The sequence below is a fragment of the Vigna unguiculata genome, chromosome 4 (assembly GCF_004118075.2).
Source record: "Vigna unguiculata cultivar IT97K-499-35 chromosome 4, ASM411807v1, whole genome shotgun sequence".
Lineage (NCBI taxonomy): Eukaryota > Viridiplantae > Streptophyta > Magnoliopsida > Fabales > Fabaceae > Vigna > Vigna unguiculata.
Genome location: NC_040282.1, coordinates 36,364,865 through 36,388,112, shown reverse-complemented (window position 1 = coordinate 36,388,112; position 23,248 = coordinate 36,364,865). Strand labels below are relative to the sequence as shown.

The following is a 23,248-nucleotide window of genomic DNA, read 5'->3' as shown; positions in this document are numbered from 1 at the left end:
AGCGTTCTCTCTTATTATTTGACTTTTTCTGTACGTGAATTATTATTTTTCTTTCTGACAATGTTTTATTAAAAGTATTGGTGTTCTCTCTCATTATTTTACTATTTTTTATTGAGAGAATTATTCTTGCAACATACTTTAATACTTTTAGGTATTATATTGTTGTTTCTCCTATCAAAATACAGATTCATTTGATATTTTAACGACACACTAATTGCGTTACAATAATAATAATTCAACTTAATTAAGTATTAAACGCCACTTTTTGTATGTATGGTTAAGTATCACCTAGCACCTCAAGCTACCATGACACATTCTTCAAAAGACTTTGACAAAGAATAATCTTTAGCCTAAAAACTTCACATCCGTTAGTTCTTTATGTGAGACTCTTATTTTGCATATAAATTAAAATATAAGTTATTTAATTGAGTGTAATATAATTAATTTACGAAAATGTGAGTTTGCTAAATTTCAATATTTTAATAGAAAATAATTACTTAATGATAACATTATATGCTAATAGTCATAACACCTCATAATTATTGTTAACATCTTTAAAAATAAACTTCTTTTAAAAACATTGTGCAAATAAAAATAAAATATTAGGATGAAAATAAATAAAGTTTAAAAACTTGTTAATGGTTAATAATTAGATAGAGGAATGATATGTTTATTTTTATTTTGCCATGTTGACTAATTTTACATTAATATTCTTAGTAACTTGAAATGTCGGTGGAAAATGTAGATGAAAGAGAGAACTGTGATCATTGGTGTCTCAATATTATTGGTGATGGTTGTAGTTGTGGCCATTATAGTTGATGCTAACATTAAATAGAATGATTTGGATGATGATAAGAACAATCTGTCCAAATCTAAAGGCAAAAAGTATAAATTATGTTTTAAAATATTTTATATCGAATAATCTATACATTTATTTTAGGTTATATAATTTAAAATTATATTTTAGATCATACAATTCAAAATATATTTTAAAATTTAAAAATATATTTAAAAGTTCACAATTTAGAGATTTATTTTGAATTTTGTAATTCTAATATACTTCTGAATCTAAAAATTTGAAATAATTTTAAATCTGAAACGTATTTTGAATTGTATAATCAAATTCTAATATGTTTTCATACTCTCGAATCCAAAAATCTGTAGCATAAATAGTTTCGTAATAAGGATTAGAAATAACAGGAATACGACAAAAACTTATCAAATTGCCTTCAACATCACCATTAAAAGAATTGTTGATAAACTAAAAAGCAAACTAACCTTTTGCATGAAATTTGTTTAAGTATGCAAAATGTTTTCTGATGAATATTTTTCTTATTTTTTAAAGATAAATAAATTATTATGTTATTCAGAAGACCCATTTTTACAGATTTTTTTAAGGAGAAAAAATTGTGATAAATTGAGAGGCTATAATAAGTCTAAATGTTTATGTAATTTATTTATCTTTTACTGAAACTAATTCCCTTAAAGGAAAAGGCAACAAACACTTTTTTAGTGGTTAGTTTACTCTTTACTTGTGTTCGGTGTTTATTTTTATTAAATAGTTTAATCATCTATAAAACTATATAAAAAAAAATTCTCTCTTTTCTGTCCACAATTCAAAATTTCAATTTTATCCTTTAAAATATAATTATTTATTAAATTTTTAAAATTAACCATTATTTTTACAATTTTTTTTATCAAATCGTCTATCTCTACTTCTTCTCTTTTTCCCTATTTATCAACCATTATTCTCTCATCTTTTCTAATATATTCAATTTTGTTTTTAATAAATATAATTTTATTTTATATATTAATTTAATAACATTGTAATATCATCACATACTAATATAATATCATACATATGTAAAAATACTCACATGAATGCATTGAATTTAGTTTACTTTGATGCTCAATTTTTATTTTTTTTAATAATTTTAATAGTTCAATAACTAAATAAAAAAATAAATAAATTATAAGGTGAGAAGCAATACACAAATCAAACATCTCAAAACTCCTAAAATATAACCTACAAAAATTTTTTTAACATGAATAAGTACCATAGAAGTTTGATTGTAAAATTATAAAGTTACTAAATAAATTTAAGATAGTTACTTTTAAACTCCGTCATTTGATGTCAAAATCCTTCTCACAAGCTATAAAGAAACAAGTGGGTTTTTTCTTTTCCCTTTTGGAGTAAATTTTTGAAAAATTATGAAAATGAAATTTAAAATGTTACAAAATATAGATATTTGCAATTCTCGTGTTTGAGAAACAATTCAATATTCGTTTGTCAATAAATTTTGAAAGAACAACAAAACATAAAATGCTTACCAAAAAGAAAAAAAGATACATATGTTTAACAATGAACCGGACTTTGAATGACTGTAAAACCTTTAAGCATAAAACAGCTGTCTTTTGAAAATAATGTCAAAGTGAGGAAAAATATTTGAATTCTATGAATATTAGAACAACCAAAATAAGGTGAAAAACACAATCAAGAGAAAAACTTATCAATCTGCTAAATTCAATCTTTACTTGAGGAACCAATAGTCTTGTGATGATGACACCTCAACCTCTGAAGACATCATTCATTCTTTTGTTTTGGTTGTGTTCTTTCTATCCTTTTGCAATACAAAATAACATCTCAAATTGCCTTTTCTATAACACTTTCCAGCTACATACAGAACCAACCGTATCATACGATTGACTTCTCCCATATTGTACTACTAAACTAGAATTCTTTACCTATTCCTACGTATTATTCCTACGTATGAATTTGAATTCTCAGATGGATTATTTATAAGAAGAAATATGAATTTGAATTTACTATTGGATTGTTCCTACAGAAAAATGATAAATTTAGATTCTCTACTGAATTTCTCTATTTTGTTCTCTGTTGTATATTCAAAACATATTGATAAACATTGATTTTGATGTTTTTAAAAAAAAAAAAAAACTACTATTTATGTATTTTGAAGACTAAACAGAGTACAGTACAACAAAATCTATTAGAAAATCTGAACTAAAAAATATACTATAAAGGTAAATGAAGGAGGCACATTTTCTTCCAACTGAATTGAAAATGATAATGTCATAATATATTTCAGCTGGCGCATTCTCCCAGATATATTTCAGAAAGTAGAGCAGAAACAGCTAAAATCAATCATGGAAATTTAAATGGCCTACGCAAGCAAAGCTGCTCAATGATCCCTTCTTCAATTGGTTTCTTTACTGGAGAAACCTTTATTTCATACAGCTTTGGCCACAGTTTTCCAGTCACTGCAAGCAAAGACGTGTTACATAACTTTATTTGAGTTGTAAATGGAAAAAAGGGAAGAGGCAAAAACATTAACTTTCATTGATTGATGCATACTAGACAACTCTTACCATTTGACCTATTAAAATAAGCACAAATATAAAATGGTAAATTATTTATTTAAATTTAATGGAGAAGATATTGTCATTAAAAAATCTAAAGGAAAAAAAATACACAATGTAATGAACAAATAATTTATCTATAATTAGATATAAAATGCCGAGATAAAAACATAAGAGTGTTGAGAGTCATATCACAATACGAAATTTGATATTCTTATTACTTTGGAATGAGTATTTTATATTAATTTTAGCATAAAAACTTGTCATCTTCTAAGTGGTTTAGATAACACTTTATAAAATATATCACTTTTAACTAGGATAAATAGTTATAGTTCAGTTTTAGTTCTTCTAAAAATTGTATTCATTCTTAGTTCCTCTAATTTTGAAATATCATTTTTAGTCCTTTAAGTAGTTTACATTACACTTTATATAGGAGAAAAAAAATATTTAGATAAATTTTGGAAAACTAAAACTGTTGCATTTCAAAATAAGAAGGAAAAAAGAGACGAGAATTTAGAAGGACTAAATCTGAACTTTAAATATTTTAGAGAAACAAAGAATATATTATACCCTTTCAACTAATAACAAAAAGAATGTGTGTGAAAACAGACAAGAAATTAGAGGGATTAAAACCCTTTCAGCTGATAACAAAATATGTGAATTTAAAAACGTGTAGTTAGCATCTCTGAGTTAATAAAAGATAACTACAAAACCATGGTTTGAGCCTTTTCTAGTTGAAATCCAAACACACTACTAACAGGTGGATTTTACGGTAAAATCACTTCCTTTGCATCATATGCCATGCTTGATAGTACTAGTATTTAAAAAGAAAAAAAAAGTTTCATTTGGGTTGAAATGGAAATAATATGCAGGAATGACAAATTTCAAATTGATAATTTAATTAATAAGACCAGAACTTACCAAAAATACGTTTTTGTTCACCGTCCCATGCTATCCCATTCAAAACATCAATATTCTAAAATATAAAAGATAACATTAGTGCAACAGCTACTTCTAATGGCTATAATCCCGAAAGAGAAATTAAAGAAGATTAGCAGTTTAATGAGGGTTTTTTTTTCTGTTCTTAAATCATAGCTGAGGTATAAAAATGTCACATATATATGCACTGAATAACAGGACAAAAATATTATCTCCTGATATCAAAAGGTACAGGCTCCTTACATTATTTCCAGCTTCAATAAGTCCTTTCCTGCACATGATATAGACTAAATGTAACTTCATGCAAGTGGACAAAGATACTAGAGTACACTATCAGTTTGCTTCTCAAAAAGATTATTAATCAATGGCCCTCGGATAATAACTTTGGCATCAAAATAATGCAAAAGTTAACCAATTAGTAGCACCAATTTGATGTCATGAAATGAAGTATCATTGAGAACCAATTTGACGTCAACTAATCTTTGAGAACCACCTTCGGATTTAATTCACAAATTATATTATTAACATAGACAATAGCACTAAAATTATTTTTCAACTGAGAAAGAAAAAGACACCTTAAATTTTGGAGAAGAACCCATCCAAGAACACTGCCATCATTGGGAGAGATTCTCGCAATGCAGTCAGTCTACACAAAAAAGAAGTGTCAACTTCAAACCATTAGGCCTAACATATAATCTTGGGCCATAGACATCTTGATGGATTACACAAAGATATACCATAAAAACATTTGCCCAAATTTCACCATTAATGTATTCCAATTCATTGAGATTGTGTACTTCATGACTCTTATAGTGGACAACTTGTTTTGATAAAGCTACAACAAAGAGGGCAATGTAAGTTCCATGAAAATGCATAGCAAACAAAAAGTATTGTCAAGTTTGAAAGATGAACAAAAAACAGTTTGAGAAAGGGGCTATGCACTTAATTGGTGAAAGGAAAGGAATATAACTTTATTGAACGGACAAACCTTTAAACGTTTGAGGATCAATTTGATACAATGTTGAACTGCCATCACTTCCAAACAAGACTTTTCCATCAGTTGCCAGACCCCAACCATCCTTCATATCATGATTAAATGTCCCTATCTACAGAAATTGTAAAAATATGCTATTTTAATCTGGCTAGCTATGTTAACAGGAAATTTGGGGCATTCGTCCATCACTGATGGTAGCATCTCAGGAAAAAATTTGAAACAACAAAAACAAGATTGATATTCACAACACCAACTCAGTATAATACTGTTTAGATTAAACCCAACCAGCTTGTATGACATTTGACTTTTTAACGATACTTACCCACCAAGTTATAACATACATGTCTACCTCAGATATAGTAAGCTAAAATCACTTCTATAACCATGCAATCACATACATTACTTCTAGCATAAATGTTAATAAAATTTCACATTGTAGCTGCCAAGAAGCAAATCAGTTTAAGATAGATACATTTAAAATGGAAATGGTATGTGAGGTTATACAGTATAAACTTTCAGGCGAAATATTTATAAAGTAATGCAGAATAAAAAAAAATGATTGCAAATCTCCTATAGTTTGATAATGCAGTCATTTTCTTCCAGAGTCTAGTAGAATAAAAACAGAGAATGATTCAGACAAGCAGACCAAGACAAAGGATTACAAGAGGGGGAAGGTGAAGCAACAAACTTTGCTTAAAGTTTTTGGGTCGTAAATGAAACCAGCTTTCTGCAACCAAGTTACTTGGAACAGCCTACAAAAAGTGCAACAAATAAATAAATTACAATCAATCCAAACACCAAATGTCAGAGTGAATATAACTTAATGTCTTAACCACAACCAAAAAAATAAAATTTTGTTAAGATATAATCGAAGTAAACATCCTCTACGACATCCAGAAGCAATGAGAAAAATTGCAACGTAGCAGAAATAAGAAAACTTGGTAGTCACTATGCAGTTTTCATGTCTATCACAAAAATACATGGCGCTTAAGAAGCATCACAAAGTCCTATCTTTAAAGGAAACCACGAGACAATATTATATTCAAGAAACACTTCATAAAATATGCGGACATTTTCCCCCTCTTCTTTTCCACCTCCTATAACTCATTGGCAACAGAATCATTATAAATGTGTATATACATACATATATATATATATATATATATATACATACATATATATATATATATACATATATATATATATATACATATATATATATATATATACATATATATATATATATACATATATATATATATATATGTATATATATATATATATAGAATCATTATATGACTGGCATGTATAACATGAATAATGGCATCTCAACAAAAGTGGAAATACCAAAGTCCAATAATAATACAGCTGGACCTGAAATAAAAAAGAAAAGAAAAGAAAGATACATACAAACAAATCATGAGGGGACATCAACCAAAACTCATGGAATTCTCCTCTAGGAGAATCTGAAAAAAAAGGAAGCTCAAATTGATTCCTAAAAGCATTCAGCACCAATAATACTCAGTGTCATGTCCCACCCAAAAAATCCTGCCTAGTATCAACTCCAAAGTTAGCTAATCTATCAGCACAACTAAAAAACAAAGTAAAATGCAACAGGATTTTCCTTTCCACCTATTATTGAGGAGAGTTAAACCTTCACCAAATATAGAACTATCCATCTTCTGTATGTCCTCAACCTGCAAAAATAATGAGTCTACAAAATTTAGAATAATTTCGATAGTGTCCAACACTTATAAAACATAATGAGTATGCTACATTGATATCAAAAACAAATATTTTACCATGATCAATAAGTCAAATATCCTTTTTTCATCAGAAAGGCAAATATCAATTATCACCATAATTTTTGTGTTTTATGTCAGAAGCACACTATAGTTTCTAAATCCTTGATGCACAATTATAGTCATCTACTCTGAAGCCAACTCATGCACATATTTGTATTAGTTTAGATAATCCCTCTGACCTATACAAATGTACCTTATCCACATAACATGTACATCCAAACCAACAGGTAAGTTACAAGAGTACATGTTTATCCTTCTTTTCATGTCCAATATTTCTTGTCAGAGAAACTGTATCTCGACCCAAACTACAAGAAGACACACATAAGAACTTGTCTCATACTACACCAGCTGCATAGCCTGTTTTCTACCAGTTGTTATCCATACAATTGTAGAGTAATTGGAAAGCCAAATGAACAAGGCATTGGAACAGGTACATCAGAGTTCAAGAAATGGATCAATCTGTACCTTCCCAGTGTGAAGGGAAACTTTGCGGACAGAGGACTGAAACAAGAAATAATTAAAATGTTAAAATGCAATATTTCACAGTAAAAGCTATATTAGTTGTAGGCATAGAAAACAAAGATTAGAATGTAATTAGAAAATAAACCAAATCATGATAAATTTTAGGATAAATAGAACTTGAAAAAATGTTGGTCGTATCCAATAGATGGCAATTGTACTGTACTACTATTACTATTATCTGGAGTTCTAATGCTGGGAACACCAACAACCACTGAGAGGTCTGTACTTCAGTAAAGAGTCATTAGTGTTAATCGTGTTAAGAGTGTAAGGGTCCAGACAAAGGGTTTTTTGAGTCATTTAATCCCAGGGGAGATATGAATTTCCAGATGGTTTATAAATGAGAAATATCAAATATGTGTTTACACTACCAGGAGAATGAGTAACCAAAAATAAGACTCGCATGAGCAAACATCCAGAGTAAAGAGTCCTTATTATTTTATCAGTATCTGAAGACAGATGAGTAAATAAAAAAGGCAACATAGAGACTCTACTCTAGTTCACTAACCTAACTAATATACACACAGAAAGGTCAGTCGCTCAATTTTACAATAATATTATCCATTCCAAACCAAATCCTATGATCATTAAAGGGTGTCCCAGAGCACAAGTCTCCTATCATTGCTGGGTATGGGGAGGACCAGATGTGCGAAGTCACCCAACACCAAGAAGTTTATTTTGCGGAAACCCATTACCACCAGGTCACAAGGTAGCAACCTACAGCAGTGCCCTAAGATTAACCCTCAAATAAATTATATAACCATTTTTTGAGTGAATTGAGGTAAATGATGGCTGGTGAGAGATTTACAATAAAAAAATACAGAATTTCTTATCCCACTGAAAATGTAAAAAGGAAAAGAGTGAGGCAAAAATCTAACTAGAAAAGGTCATTTAAGAAAACAGAGAGAAAGAAAAAGAAAATGTAGGGAAAGATGAGTAATATTACCCTCCCATAAAGACCAGTTGACTCAAATAAGGTGTCATTTCCATCGTAAACAAGGCCCTGAAATCATAACATGAGACAGCCATTTTTGAGTGACAAAACAAATAATACTCAAATCAACATCTTCCATTTCATTAACAAAGCAATGTGCACTTCAACTAATAATTTCACAAAATGTCTCCTTAGCATAAGGCTCAATATTCGTTTTTACAAGGAAGACAATGTGCTCCATATGCTAGAGCATCCAAGAAAGTTCTTGTCCAACATTAAATTCAGTCTTTCTTTTATATCATTTCTTATCTTCGTTTCGTGCGGAAGCCAACAGTTTCTTTGAAATTAACTAAAATCCACTATACTTAAAAGTATACCTTTAAGGACCTTATGTTAAAATATCCCTTCAAGAGTCCTTGTGACAGCTTCTTTTCTGTAAACATTCTTGACAGAATAAATACATGGTTTGAATAATAAGATATTTAACCAAGGGCTAATTATTTCCAACAAATCTCTTACTTTTCCCAACTAAAATTCCTAGATTTCTCAATGCATTCACTCTCCAAATGAGCTAGCTGTCTGAGAAATAACTACTTGAAAATAAAACTACAGAAGAAAACACAGTATGATCTTTACACGGTCATCCAAAATTGTTGACTTATGTAACTGTGCAGTGTATATATATATATATATATATATATATATATATATATATATATATATATATATATAAAGCAAGGTTTAGCCACCCACATTTCTTGATATTGCCAAGTATTACAGACAAATGCATTCAAGTCCGGTACAAGTAGTTGTTGTAGTCGGAGAACCGAAGGCCTAATAAACCCCACACCAGAATCTTAAATTTCCAATGTGGAACTCAAGTCCCATGCATTGCAATTCAATCCTAACAGTAGCGGACTGTTTTCAAAACCTTGATCGTAAGTTCTAATTAATTAAACAGTACACCAATTTTTACACAGAAAATGCACCAAAACCAAAGTCATCAGATTAGAGTATCAAGTTCATCTATCAAAGAACTAATCTGTGTAGACAAACACACAAGTCATCAAATTGTAAACAAACTCAAACAACGAAAGAAAAAGGTTTACCTGAGTGAAGGCCTCTGGATCATGAGGGAACACGTTGACGACAGTGACCGTTTCATAGGAAGGCCCGCTTTGGAACGCGCGCCAATTGTTCGACGAAAGGACCAAGAGAGCGATGACGGAGACAATGAGGAGAGCGGAGAGAAGCACGGAGCGTGCGACGTAGGACCGAGGCTTGCGCCGCGAAGGAACCGCGGCGGCCATGGGAGGGTTCTGCGACTCACGGAGTCTCCGCTTCAGCGATTTGTTTCCCATGGAAGCAATGGCTCCTCATGGAAGAGAGAGACAGCGCACGATAACAGGGGTGGTCGTGGCAGGTCAGCGATGGTTCTAACATGCGCCAGTAGTTTCTCTGTCTGTATTGGGGTTGTAAGAACAAAGGACAGTGACAGGGTTACCTTAAATCAGATTGGTCATATATTGATTTTATTTAATTATTTATAATTTATATATATTTTATATTATTATTTTACTTTTTGCTCTTAAAAATGAAGATCGGAAAATAAGGTATGCTTAAAAATCACAAAAAACATAGTAGTATATGACATGATGTTTCTTCATCTTTTTCTTTCACTGTTTTCCTTCTTTATTATTGAAGAAGAATTTCTTCAATGTTAAAATACATTGAAGAAATAGGTGAACTTTTATTTTTAACTCGAATTTTCTGCATTTTTGTCATTTTCAAAATCTTTGAATCGATTATCGACACTACTTCTCCGTTTACTTAATTGTATATTAGATTGATGGATAATAAGTAGATATTTACATTATTTTTCACGTGTATTAATGACAACCTTAAATACAATTAATAAACTATTTTTTGATCAATTTTAAGTGGTCCTAAATTAACATTACATGTGCATTTTTCTCGATAGTTGAATATGGAGTTTTCAACTTCATAATTATGATTTGTACTTTTTAAAATATAATTTTGTTGTCATGATATAAAAGTGTTTTTATTGGATTTAGTGGAATAATCTTCGAGATGAACTAACATGATAACATGATTGTTGACGTATGATTGAGCTTCAAATCATTACAAAAACTTCACATGTAAAGACTTTCGATGTTCAAGTCATTAAGAGATATTGTGTGCGAATATTTGTGTGTACTCAGTTTATATATTGTTTTTATTAAATGAACGCGTTTATATGTTGTTGTTGGCACATGGTTGAGCACTAGATTGACCCAATATTTTATTGGACACATGATCGATCATTTAAAAGTATTTAATGTCTTTGTCCTCATCAATAAGGGGTTTTTATAATTGTGATAACTTTTTTAGGGTTTCTAACAAACGTCTTCTCACTTACTTTTTTGACATGTGACACACTATGATTGAAAGTTTTTGAATTTCGAGAAGACAAAATGCTTAGACTCCCCTTGCCGTCATTTATGAAGTGACTTTCCTCCCCCTCCCTCAAACGTTTTATTATCCTGCCTTATATTTTTCTTTTATCATTTCAACCACTTCATTTGCATTTCTCCTTTGCATTGAAGTTATCCATTTCATTCTTCCTCACGTTCATTTGAAGGTTTTCTTCCTCCTCCATTCGCTTCCCTACTTTTAGGTACAGTCTCATGTCTTCCTATTCTATTTTTCATTCCTATGATGAGTAGCGTCCCTGGTTAACCTAGAGGCCATTGCCATCAGAGATTATGCGTCTTTGAGTCGCATTGACTCCATTCTTTAAGAAGGTTCTATAGATGAATCTATATCTCATCTTTCTCCTGTCCTTTCTAACTAGAGTGGGACAGGAAAATGTAAAGTTGGAAAATCTTCCAAAGTCCCTGAAAAACCTCCTAAGAAGGGGAAAAAGGCAAAAATCCCACTCATTAATGATCTCGAGTACTTCTAGGTTCATAGGAAGGTTGCTAGTTATACTTCTGACTTCCTTTCCATCTCATCGATAGACAATTTTGTTCTCAGTTTTAGTATATATTCTAAAGAAATGGTTGAACACTTAGAAGTTGAAGCCTGTAATCCAAGTGATAAAGTCTTCCAAAAATCTCTTCCTAATACTGTGACGACAATTTTTTTTTCTTTTTCTAATTATTATTATTATTTCCTATAATATACTTATAAAATTTAAAGGCAAAATTATACATAAAATGTTCACATATATATATTTACAGTATTATATGCATCTTATATTTACACCGTTTAGTACATATTATATTTCCTATACTACAAGGGGAAAAAGTATTATTTATTTACAGTTTTTCCCTCATATACTAGCTTTCAAATAGGTGGAGGGAAAAGGTTATGAATAGGGCTCACTTGGACTGTTGGGGGTAAATAAAAGGTAACTCCGATTTGTCCTTCGATGACAATCGGCGCATTCGGAGCAGAGAAAAAAAATAATGGTAGAGTTTCTCGTTCCCTGAAATGTTACAGAATTGTTTACTGCATTGGTTTGCCATGCATTCCCAGGGAAAACAGCTACAATGTCGGCGAAGAAGGGATTAAGCATGTTTGGAGTAGCCATCTATGATAATGCTATAAAATTTTGTTTTTCACACACAATCATAAAATAGGGAAGTGAGACAAATATCACAAAAAAAAAAACAGCATATCATAATAAAATAAAATGAAATGAAAATTCTCCCAAATCCATAAAACTGGATTTTTATTATATTTTTATAAAGATATTGATTAATTTTGTAGTAACTAGTCAGGATAAATGAGCTCATGGCCAACAAAGTAACTCAAGAACATCTCATCTTGAGTAATACTAACTCGTTTAAATCCCCAAGGTCATACCTCCAACTACAATAATCAAATCTTTATTTATCATAAATTTTATTTCAATATTAAATCATATAATTATATAAATAAATAAATAGGATCAATGAATAATTAAAATAAATAAAAATAAATAAAAGGACCAGTACGTAACTAGAGATAAATATAAATAAGTAAATGAGAGTAAATATAAATTGAATAAATAGGACCAGTGCACAACTGGAGATGAATATAAATAAATAAATAGGAACGGGAACTAAATATAAATTAGAATAAGGTTAGGGACACCTCACTTAAGGTAAATATAAAGATAAAAGTAATTATAAACAGATAAAAGAATAATCAAAGTAAAAAGATAAAATGATAGATGTCTCATCCCCTTACCTTATTTATCGTGAAAATTATACCAATGTTGTACTAAGACTTCGATGATAAATGTATTTATTTATTTTTTTCCTCTTTCTTCCTTCTCACACACAGAACTTCTTCTTCTGTTGCTCTTTTTTTTTCTTCTTTCATTCTCAATATCTCTTCTCTCTTCCTATTCATCCTATTTATACTCCTATTTGTAATGATTACATTAGTTCAAATTTAACCTCATTTTCTTTGGTTTTGCTCATTACGTTCCAATTCAATTACTGGTTCATAGATTTTTTTTCTTCTTCACAGTAACATGATAAAATGACATTTATTGTTACGTTATCCTTTCATATTTTATTTTTTCTTATTTTTAATAGCTTTTACGCGTTATCTACTTATCACTCTTTTATTCTATTTCTTTTCTTGCTTTAATAGAATTACCTTATACGGTAATAATTTAATATTAATTCCAATTATAAAATCTTATAGTTTAATTTGAAAATATATATTTCATATATAAGTGATTTTAAAAAAAATCTAATTAATCTTATTAGGATATATTTTAAATTTTTCCTCAATAATTCATAAATTATATGAAAAAGATAATTATAATTTCATAAAATATTCTAAAAAAAATATATCTCTTTTATTTTATTTATTTATATTATTATTATTATATTTTTTTTGGATGTTACAAATACAATCGACTTCGCCTATGTATATGAGGATATGTTTAAGGACCTTAATGTTTTATTCCCTTTATCTACTTTTGAATGTCACATACTTTCCATAATAGGAGTAGCAGCCAACCAACCTCATCCGAATAGTTGGATCATTTTAAAGGCCTTTGAGGTCCTATGTGAGCACCTATGTATAACACCTACTGCCAATAACTTTATGTATTTTTACCAACTCAAACTCGACCAAGAAGTTGGGTGGTTTTCTTATAGTGGTGCCCAATATGGATTTATTTTCACAATATATACTCAATCTTATAAAGGGTTTAAACAACCGCTTTTTCAAACTGGGGTGTTTCAAATCTAATAAAGAGAAATACATTTTCTTTTACCTTAACTATACACCGAGATTCCTCCTTTATTGGCAAAGATCGACAGAACAACGAACGTTCATCAACACCTACCAGTTCTTAACCTGAAGCAATTGTTCCTCATTCGACGATTGTGATCACCACTGTCATTCCTTTGTCCACTATGATGGCTATATCGACCATTATATCTCTTTCCTCCGGAGATCAACAAGGTTGACCTCGTCCTATTAGTATCAACTTGCCTATCCAAGGGGTGCATAAACCAAGAGCTCCCCCTCCCTAATTTCCCACAAGCATCATTAATTACCAAGGCAAAGAGAGGCCTTTAACCCGAGTTGACCATGTTTCAACATCTACACGACACTTCAATTCTCTGTTGCACATCAACATGTGAGGTTATGTGCCAAGGTTTGGTGGTCCCAACTTTCCAGTGCCCTACAACGCACAAATGTTTGAAGTTGTTGGGGCATCAAGATGCCTTCAACCTGATGAGGTAACGATAATGAGGAGTTTAGCCATCCTTCATCACTTCGAAGATACCTTTTCAAAGAACACCAAGCTAAAGAAGAAGGATGAAGAATTGACAAGTGTCAATGCCAAACTTTTAGAAAGGGAGAAAACCCTTCTCAAAGAGCAAGTTGAGCAATATCTACCAAGGATTGAGAAACTGCTAAATGCCTTGGACAAATAAAGAATCTAGAATTTGAGTAAGGCATGGCCAACGACATGGAAAAGTCAATGAAGGTAAAGAAGAAAGAGGTTAAGGACCTAGTGGAAAGTCTTAGAACAGAGCTTAAGAAGGCCAAGGAAAAAAAGGACAAGGTTGAGGCGAACCTGAACATACAATGATACCTTCGTCGCCCAAGATTTGTAAGGATACACCGAGGGCTTCAAGTAAGTTATTCAGCGGGTTGCACTCTTTGCTCTTAGCTTAGATATTTCTAGTTTTAATATTGAAAAAGATGTAATTGATGGAAACTTAGTTGATGACTAAGTTTCTTAAACTAATCGTATTTGTGATTTTGTTCAAACTTTTGACATTTATGTAATATTCAGGCTTTTATATCTATGTAGTTTTCTTATTTGAGCTACTATGTAATTTATATCTACTAAGTTTCATTTTCAATTGTTTTTAAGATGAGCCTGAATTTATGTGGGTAGTCACAATTTTGGACACTCGTGATTGGATTTACCAAGTCAGTCACATCTTTGTTTGCTCAATCTCAAATTTACCAAATAGTCACATTTTTTTACGCTCATACTTCAATTTTCCCAAGTTTAGTCACATTTTTGGACACTTATTTAGACTCGGGTTTCTGGACAATGATTTCAAAACATACAATATATAATAATATGTACAAAGGAGGAATTTTGTTCATGTTAATGTTTGATATGCCTCGTTAAAACCTTGATCAAATTAACACAACTTAGGAAAAAAATGGGTGAAGAAAAAAGAGACACATTTCCTCACATCAATAAAATATCAGTCAATTATAATACATCTTCAAATGCGTGGCATTCCACGTTCTTGGAATCAGCCTAACAGAAAGCTCTTCAACTTTGTATGCTTCATTTTGCAACGAGTCCCAAATTCGGTATGGTTTGTCCTAGTTTGGTGCCAACTTTCCTTCTTACTTATCCTACCAAGCTTCTTTGAGCTTCCTCTGTATGAGATCTCCTTTTTGGAACACTCGTGCTTTAACACATGTGTTATAATGTCGTACTTCTCTTGTCTTTGCGGCTTCTTCTCTTACACTGCGAGCTCCATTGAGATCATGACATTTGTACCATAAGTCAACTAAAAGAAGTTTCATGCACCAGTACAGGAAGGGCTTTCTGCCTCGGTTATTTTTTACATTTTGCCTCGGGTCTGGAACCGAGGCATATTGGGGCGAGGCCAAAAGGTACACATTTTGGCCTCGGTTGTTTTGAAACCGGTGCCATATACACCGTTTTCTGCCTCGGGTCAGTTACGACCGAGGCCATAAGTGATAAATATTTTCCAGTCCCATACCCACCACCGGATTTCTATCGCACAGTTTCTGCACCAGAATCATCAATGTCCCCTAACCGCGACGGCACCAGAATACATCTACCCACTTTCTTTTTATTCTCTCTTCTTTTCTCCCCAACCTCCAACAGGGAAATAGACATGGACCCAGACATGGATGTAATCCACAACCTCCACTTCTCTCGACACACCACCCCCTCTTCCGACGACGACTACGGTTGCAACTGGAACCACTGGTCCCCCCTCGTCAACTGGGACGCCTTCACCGGATCCCTCGTCTCACAACCAGATCCCACGACGAGGATGAAGAAACAGCTGTCGCCGACGATTCTAAGGGCCTAAGACTGGTCCATCTGCTCATGGCCGCCGCGGAGGCCCTCACCGGCACCACCAAGCAGCAGCTAGACCTTTACGTTGAGAGGGTTCAAGATGCTGACGCAGGATTGCAGAAGGTTGTGGCGGTGGAGGAGGAGGCGGAGTACTCGGAGGCGATGGCGACGGCGCTGCGGAGGTCGCGGAGGAGGAGGGAGAGGTCGAGGGCGAAGGCGATGCGGTCGTCGTTGTTGCTGGAGATGCGGTTGACGCCGTTGTCGGTGACGAAAGAAAGCGAGAGAGAGAGAGAGACCACGCGAGAGAGAGCGACAGAGAGAGGAACCCTATATGGAGGCGCTGGCGCGGGGAGGAAGAAGGGTTCAGGAATTTCAAACCCTAAATAAACCCTATGGCTTCGGTTGTTAGAGGAACCGAAGCCATTAACCCCCTTTTGGCACCGGGTCTCCTTGGACCGAGGCCTATACCCTGATTTTCAGCCACTTTTTGGCTTCGGGTCCTACTGGACCGTGGCCTATACCCCTCTTTGGCACCGGTTTTGAGCGAACCGGGGCCTATACCCCTCTTTGGCACCGGTTATTAAGAGAACCGAGGCCTAAAACTTGGCTCTAATTGCAAAAATGCCACCGCACCATTATATGCTTCGGTTCCTGGCCAACCGAGGCATATAAGGCGAGGTAAAATGAGATTTCTGCACTAGTGATGGGTTGTGGACTGTAGAGTACAATGGTATCCCCATAAGATGTTTAGAATCTCTTCAATCCATAACCCTTTCACTTTATCGAGCTTATTTAAAGGATGACTTTATTCACTACTTCTGCTTTTTCGTTGGATTACGAGTGCTCAATAGAAATAAGTCGGTGTTTGATACCAAGTTGTGTTAGGAATCCCTCAAATCCTTTATCAATAAAAAAATTATTAGTTACAAAGGAATGAGGTAGACCATGCCAACACATAATGTTTGTCAAGAAAAGTTTTTGTACCTGATAATAGTGGTGAGGAGCTTTGCCTATGTCCACTCAATGAAATAATCAATAGCAACTATAAAAAATTTTACCTGACCTTTGTTTAAAGAGAATCACTAACACATAAACAACTTATTACGTCACGAAATTTACGTCAAACATATGTATGCACTAGACGTAAAAAGTTACTAGTGACATTTTTGTAGATAAATGCTCAAAATTAACGTGTGACCTCTTAGCATCGGACATGAATTTTCTCTCTTACTTCTGAATAGGGTGTATCATGCGTAAATTATGTCTAACATAAGATGGTCAGTTTAATGAGAAAAAATATATTATTAGAGATAGGTCAATTTAGTCTTTTTTTTTTCTAAAAAATACAAAAATACCAATTCAAATCAAATATTAAAGCATTAATTTAGTTAAACCTAAATTTTATATTAAATATAGATTAAACGTAGTTAGTTTTTCATTTTTATATGTAATTGAAATGCCTTTTTTCATGAAAAACGAGTTGTTGGATTTATTATTTTTTAAAGGAGTGCACTAAATTTTGTTCTGAAGAAGATGCTCTCTGGAGTTGAAATGTTAATGTGAAAAGAAATTGAAAAAAATAAAAGAATTAAAAGAAAAGAAAAAAAACTTTTACTATTATTATCAATATAACTCAAATCAATAATAATTAAGCTTTAGAGCTTTGAGAATGACTACGTATATGTAATTAACAATGTAAATAACAATATACTTGAAACATAAAAAAACCAAAATGAAAGATGATACACATTTGAAGCAAAGCCAGAGCAATAAAAATCAATCCATCAACGAGTACTTTTTTCCTGAAAAAGCTTGAAACTTCGGTAGTTCCTCCTTCTCCTTATACGACTCTTCAGTTGTCTTGTTCTAATAAGAGAAAATTGAAAATTTGATAAATCACATCATTGACCAATAAATATTTAGGTATAACACATATTACTAATAATAACACACTCACCTTTGTGGATGCTTTAGGTACATTCAAATTTGACCCAAACACAAGCTTTCCAGGTTTACGTGTTTTAAAGTTGGATTTTTTTGTTTCATTTTCAGTTTGTTGCTCCTTTGGTGTTGAAGAGGATGTTTCTTGTACTGATTGTGTACAAGGTTTGTCATCCAAACGCCTTGCAGTACCAGTGAACGGAGTCATTTTGGCACTCTTCGTTGCCGAATCTTCAACTGAAACATAAAAATTACAGTCAGAATCTACAAATGAATTTTATATAGTCCAAAAATTTATTTTTTTTTATATCAGGTAAATTTGACCACAAATTATAATTTATAAAAAAGCAAAAAATGAAATAGTTGGTACTATTATTGGAAGTCTCACATCAATTAATGTAAATTTAGAATATACAAGTGGATGCAAACCTCGTCTTATAAATTAGTTTTGTGGGATTGAATTAGGTTTAAAATTCACTTCTTAATAAGGTATCAAAGTCATAGTTTAAAACCTATATTGGTGTTTGATATGCATATAGTTATACCCATTATTGGACCACCCACTAATATAAGTTACACTCGAGATATATATATATCTCAACGTGAAAATATATGTTACAAATCTCACATTAATCAAAAATAAATCAATTTAGAACATATAAATAGATTCAAACTTTATCTTATATACTACTTTTACGATACTAAAGTTAAACTTGAAGTCAACTGCTTAACAACGACTTCAATTCAACATAAATTACAAAAGGAGAAATCCTCCTTACAACTTCACTTTTTCAATATCACCAAAGTCGTCATATCATATGACGACCTCACTTTTTGCTTTTCTGACTTCTCCATTTATGTAATTTATGAGCAAATCTGCCCCCAATCATGTAAAAAAACTCTAAGAAAAAAAGATCACAATTACAAACACAACTTCAGTACAATCCTTACCAGATGAAGTAGATGACAGCATCGGTTTCTCAGGTTCTTCGTAATCAAGTGGTTGGGCAAAATCAACTTCACAGTCTGTTTCAACTATAGTGACTGCATGAGAAGGTTTAGTTTCAACTATGTCAATGTAATATTGCTTGTCGTTATAAGCAATCATTATAGTGTCACCACTTGTTAAACAAAAGTGGTCTCTAAGTGAAATTTCCAAGCTGCACAAATGATACGTAAAAAAGAAATTAAGAAAATGTTAATCGACACACCCTTATCAGATTTGTTAAACATTATAAAACTAAATGTGATAGAAATTTTTACATGACTCTTGGATTGGAGATTTCGAAGAAATCTTTGGTGTGAGGCTGCAACTTCACATACGTTCCTCTACTGAGTTCTATGCTTCTCACTTCCACAGAATCTCCCTCTTCAAGATGCATATTTTCCATCATCTGTCAATAATTAAGCAACATATAATAACTGTTTAATTAATCTTTGAAACAAAGTAATTAAAGAAGGTTGAACCAAGAAGAAAATGAAATGACATACCCATTTCGGCATATATATGTTACCCAAATCAGCAGTGAATTCTTGCACTCCACAATGACTAACTTTTCCATCAGAAGGATTTCTCAGCTCAAATAACATGGGATAAGCTATATCCATAGATGCTGAAATAATTTGAAGTTATTGTTTAGTAGAAGAAGAATGGATCAATGTGTTCATTTAAACCAAATTTACATAAAAAGTAAACTTACCAAGCAGAATTAGGGCTGAAGGAGGCATGATAACTGCAGAAAAAAGAAATAACATGAAACGTTTTCATACATATTATCATGTCAAAAGTTTAAGGGTAATTAATTGTGAGCATACATACCTTTACCACCATTTTCAAAATTTGACTGCAGAACATAAAAAACAGTATCAGTTAGGTTTGGAAAAAATAAAGTAAGTCAGAAAACCTAGTTCTGCTAACATTTGAAACATAAGAACTCTCAGGTCTTTTGAGAGAGGATTACGGAAAGATACAACACTGATGAATTTGAGTCTGGTACATAAGAGATTGACACTATTCTTATCCAAAATCTTGAGACGATGAATTTATGAATTTTTACTTTTATATGGTGTTCAACTTTCTCACTTTTACTCGATGTGAAACTTAGACTCACACTTGTATTCTCAATTATATAGACTATATCTGATTCTTTGTACCTTATCAATGGCAGAAAGCGGGTAGCAATGGTAAACTTCATTAAAGGTTCCATCCCATTCATTGTAATTTGCTTCCTGTTCATGCCATACTGGTTCCTGCTCAATATCCCAGTTATATGGTTCATTTGGTTCCTGTTGATTCAGTTCCCAGTTATTTGGTTCTTGCTCATTCGATTCCCAGTTATTTGGTTCTTCTGCATCCGAGTTATTTGGTTGATGTTCATTCAAATCTTCTGAATCTTGTGTGTCTATTGGTTCGTGATCCTTCAAATAAACACACAAAAAAAGTTAACAAAATTATAATACTGAAATTTTAGATAAATCTAACGGTACAGATAAATATAAATGCATGTTCAATGTTTTTTATGGAAAGGGAAAATACAGTACATATTTATGTAACTAACCATAGTAAGAAAATTTGATTTTTTATTGGTGGGTTATTTTGTCAAATTATTTATGCATAAATAAAATTATTTCCCATATTTTAACCACATATATAGTGTGTGAATTTGAAATTTTATTAAAATAAAAAATTATTTTTAAAAACTGTATTTTTGCTTTTAAATAATCTAAAATAAAATTAAAAGTTTTACAGATATTTTAAAATTATAAGTATGTCAGTTTAGATTGCGCTTTAATATATATATATATATATATATATATATATATATATATATTTAAAATTATGTAAATATTTGCTATATAGTAATTTAAAATTATATATTATTTTTTGAAAAAAAAAAACACTTAATAGAAAGATGTAGATACACGCAATCACCCCATTCCCGTATTTTTCACAAAAAGGATATCATTCTTTTTTTCATTCTAAGGATATATAGCACATCCCTTATGAAAAAAAAAATTATTTTCTTAGGTTGAAAATTTCAGATGAAAAACATCTATAATAACAAATAATAATACAATTAAATAAAAACTTATAATTTACAAAAAAAATGAAGGAATTAATTGCGTAACACACAACAAAAAATTCACAAAAGGCATTAACAAAATTAGTTATTATATATTCACACACAAGAATAAAATATTATATTGTACATAAAAATAAAAATAAAAATATTTCTACAGTAGCTTTATAGTCAAGGTTTTTAATAATAAAAATAAACTAAATATTTATTGTTTAAACCTTGCATCAAAACTAATCGAACATAATAATATTAACAATATAGCTATTAACTCATTTAATATCAGTATACAGCTGGAAAAAATATTTAAAACTTGATTACAATCATGCACATTAAATTTTATATGTAAATATTTGTTTCAAACTCATACCTATGTACCCTACTCGGTTACACATTCACATGGCCATTCAAAGTTTCATGTATGTTTATGTTTTTAATTTCTTCTCCAGACTTGGTATTTAATGAAATTCTTATTTCTAATCTGAAAATAAATTCTTACCATGTCTTTCGAATGTGAGAATTTCCTCTGTACCAATAATCTGTGAAATAATATAGAAAAGTTAGCACAAACTAATCCACAATTCATTATTTTAAAACATAGATCCTAATGTCATCCTCAATATGAAAAACTTATTTTAAAAAAATATTTAATTAATAATTTGACTTTTATATTAAAATTTTGAGTATGTAAACACAAAAAAAAAAATATTATTTCATTAAATTGATATTAATATCAGAAGTGTCACGTATTAAAATTTAGAATCGTTACAACCAAAATTTAGAGTCAAACTCTTGATTTATCACTTATCACGTATCAAAATCTAAGTTTGTGACATTCAAAATTTGGAATTATCATTTATCAAAATTTAGGTCTCATATAAAAATACGATCCAAATCAAAATAAAAAGAATTACAAAATAGAAAATAACTTCTATTATCATTTGAGAAACATAAATTTTGACATATAACACTGTTTTAGTGGAAGTAATTACATTGAGTGTTTTTTACCAAAATAAAAACTCAATTAAAGAAAATACAAACGTGAAAATAAAAAACAAATCAATGACACAGAAACAAAATTAGTAATTTAAGAACAAATATCATTATAACCAGTAATCATATTCAAAGAATCAACAGTGTAAACGATTATAAGTTTAAGAACATGACATGAACCTGAAAGTATGAGAACAGTAAAACGAAACCGCAAATCCAAAACTTGAAAATTTGAGAAGAAGCTGTCCCTCAAAAAATACTGAAGCTTTGCAAAACTATAACTAAATTTGGATCTGAGTGTTCTACTTTATATAGTTGCAAATGTATATATATCTTTATATCCTCTATCTTTATATTTTTATATCTTTATCAGAATAAATACTCTTTCGTCATTAAAATATTTAATTAGTTGTAAATCAGTATCATGATAATATATATATATATATAAAATTATTTACAATCACATGTATTATTTAAAATTTAAGTGAAAAAGATAAAATAAATATGTTTATATGGTAATATAACTAAAATAAATACTTAAGTAATAATAATAATTTTGAGTATATAAATTATATTTTTAATTTTTTAAATAGAAAACTGATATTGAAAACAGTATATTTATATATATATATATATATATATATATATATATATATATATATATATATATATATATATATATATATATATATATATATATATATATATATATATATATATATAATATCATACGTGATAATGATAGCTAATTAGGTTAGATTTATTTTTATTATTTATTATTAAGAAAATATTTATTTCCATAATAAAAATTGTTTGTTTATCGAGACTACAACAACTATACCATTGAAAATTGAGCATAAAAATCTTAGTTTGAAATCGTTTTTTACTTTAAGAAAACCTTAAAGGACCTTTTTAATATTCTAGTTCAACCGGAAAAGAAAAAAAAAAACAAGAACACAATGTACAACTTTACTTTCAGGCCCCATTCAGCGTGTCAAAGCCATAAAATAATTAGTAAATTTTGGATTGAAATAAAATAATATATATAGGTCACTTAGCACCATACAA

At 30.8% G+C, this 23,248-nt stretch overlaps 2 protein-coding genes across 3 annotated transcripts; both read right to left on the bottom strand.

Annotated features, from left to right (window-relative positions):
* Window positions 1–2,989: 2,989 nt before the first annotated feature.
* LOC114181078 (glutaminyl-peptide cyclotransferase) lies at window positions 2,990–10,057 on the bottom strand. Of its 2 annotated transcripts, XM_028067411.1 has the most exons (11): window positions 9,679–10,056; window positions 8,582–8,638; window positions 7,582–7,617; window positions 6,944–7,008; window positions 6,000–6,063; window positions 5,306–5,423; window positions 5,055–5,152; window positions 4,893–4,963; window positions 4,561–4,588; window positions 4,300–4,354; window positions 2,990–3,279 (listed from the first exon to the last, which is right to left on the bottom strand). In XM_028067411.1, exons 1-11 carry the CDS (start codon window positions 9,928–9,930, stop codon window positions 3,164–3,166), a joined length of 960 nt encoding a protein of 319 aa, XP_027923212.1. In that variant the 5' UTR covers window positions 9,931–10,056; the 3' UTR covers window positions 2,990–3,163. The 2 variants fall into 2 exon arrangements, with proteins under 2 accessions (XP_027923212.1, XP_027923213.1); XM_028067412.1 differs by lacking the exon at window positions 4,300–4,354 and having other exon boundaries at window positions 9,679–10,057.
* A 7,888-nt stretch (window positions 10,058–17,945) lies between these two features.
* Window positions 17,946–19,838, bottom strand: LOC114180853 (ubiquitin fusion degradation protein 1 homolog). The gene is made up of 6 exons (XM_028067145.1): window positions 19,811–19,838; window positions 19,602–19,723; window positions 19,374–19,504; window positions 19,053–19,270; window positions 18,079–18,347; window positions 17,946–18,035 (listed from the first exon to the last, which is right to left on the bottom strand). The coding sequence occupies exons 1-6, from the start codon at window positions 19,836–19,838 to the stop codon at window positions 17,946–17,948; spliced, it is 858 nt and encodes a 285-aa protein (XP_027922946.1).
* Between the last annotated feature and the right edge of the window lie 3,410 nt (window positions 19,839–23,248).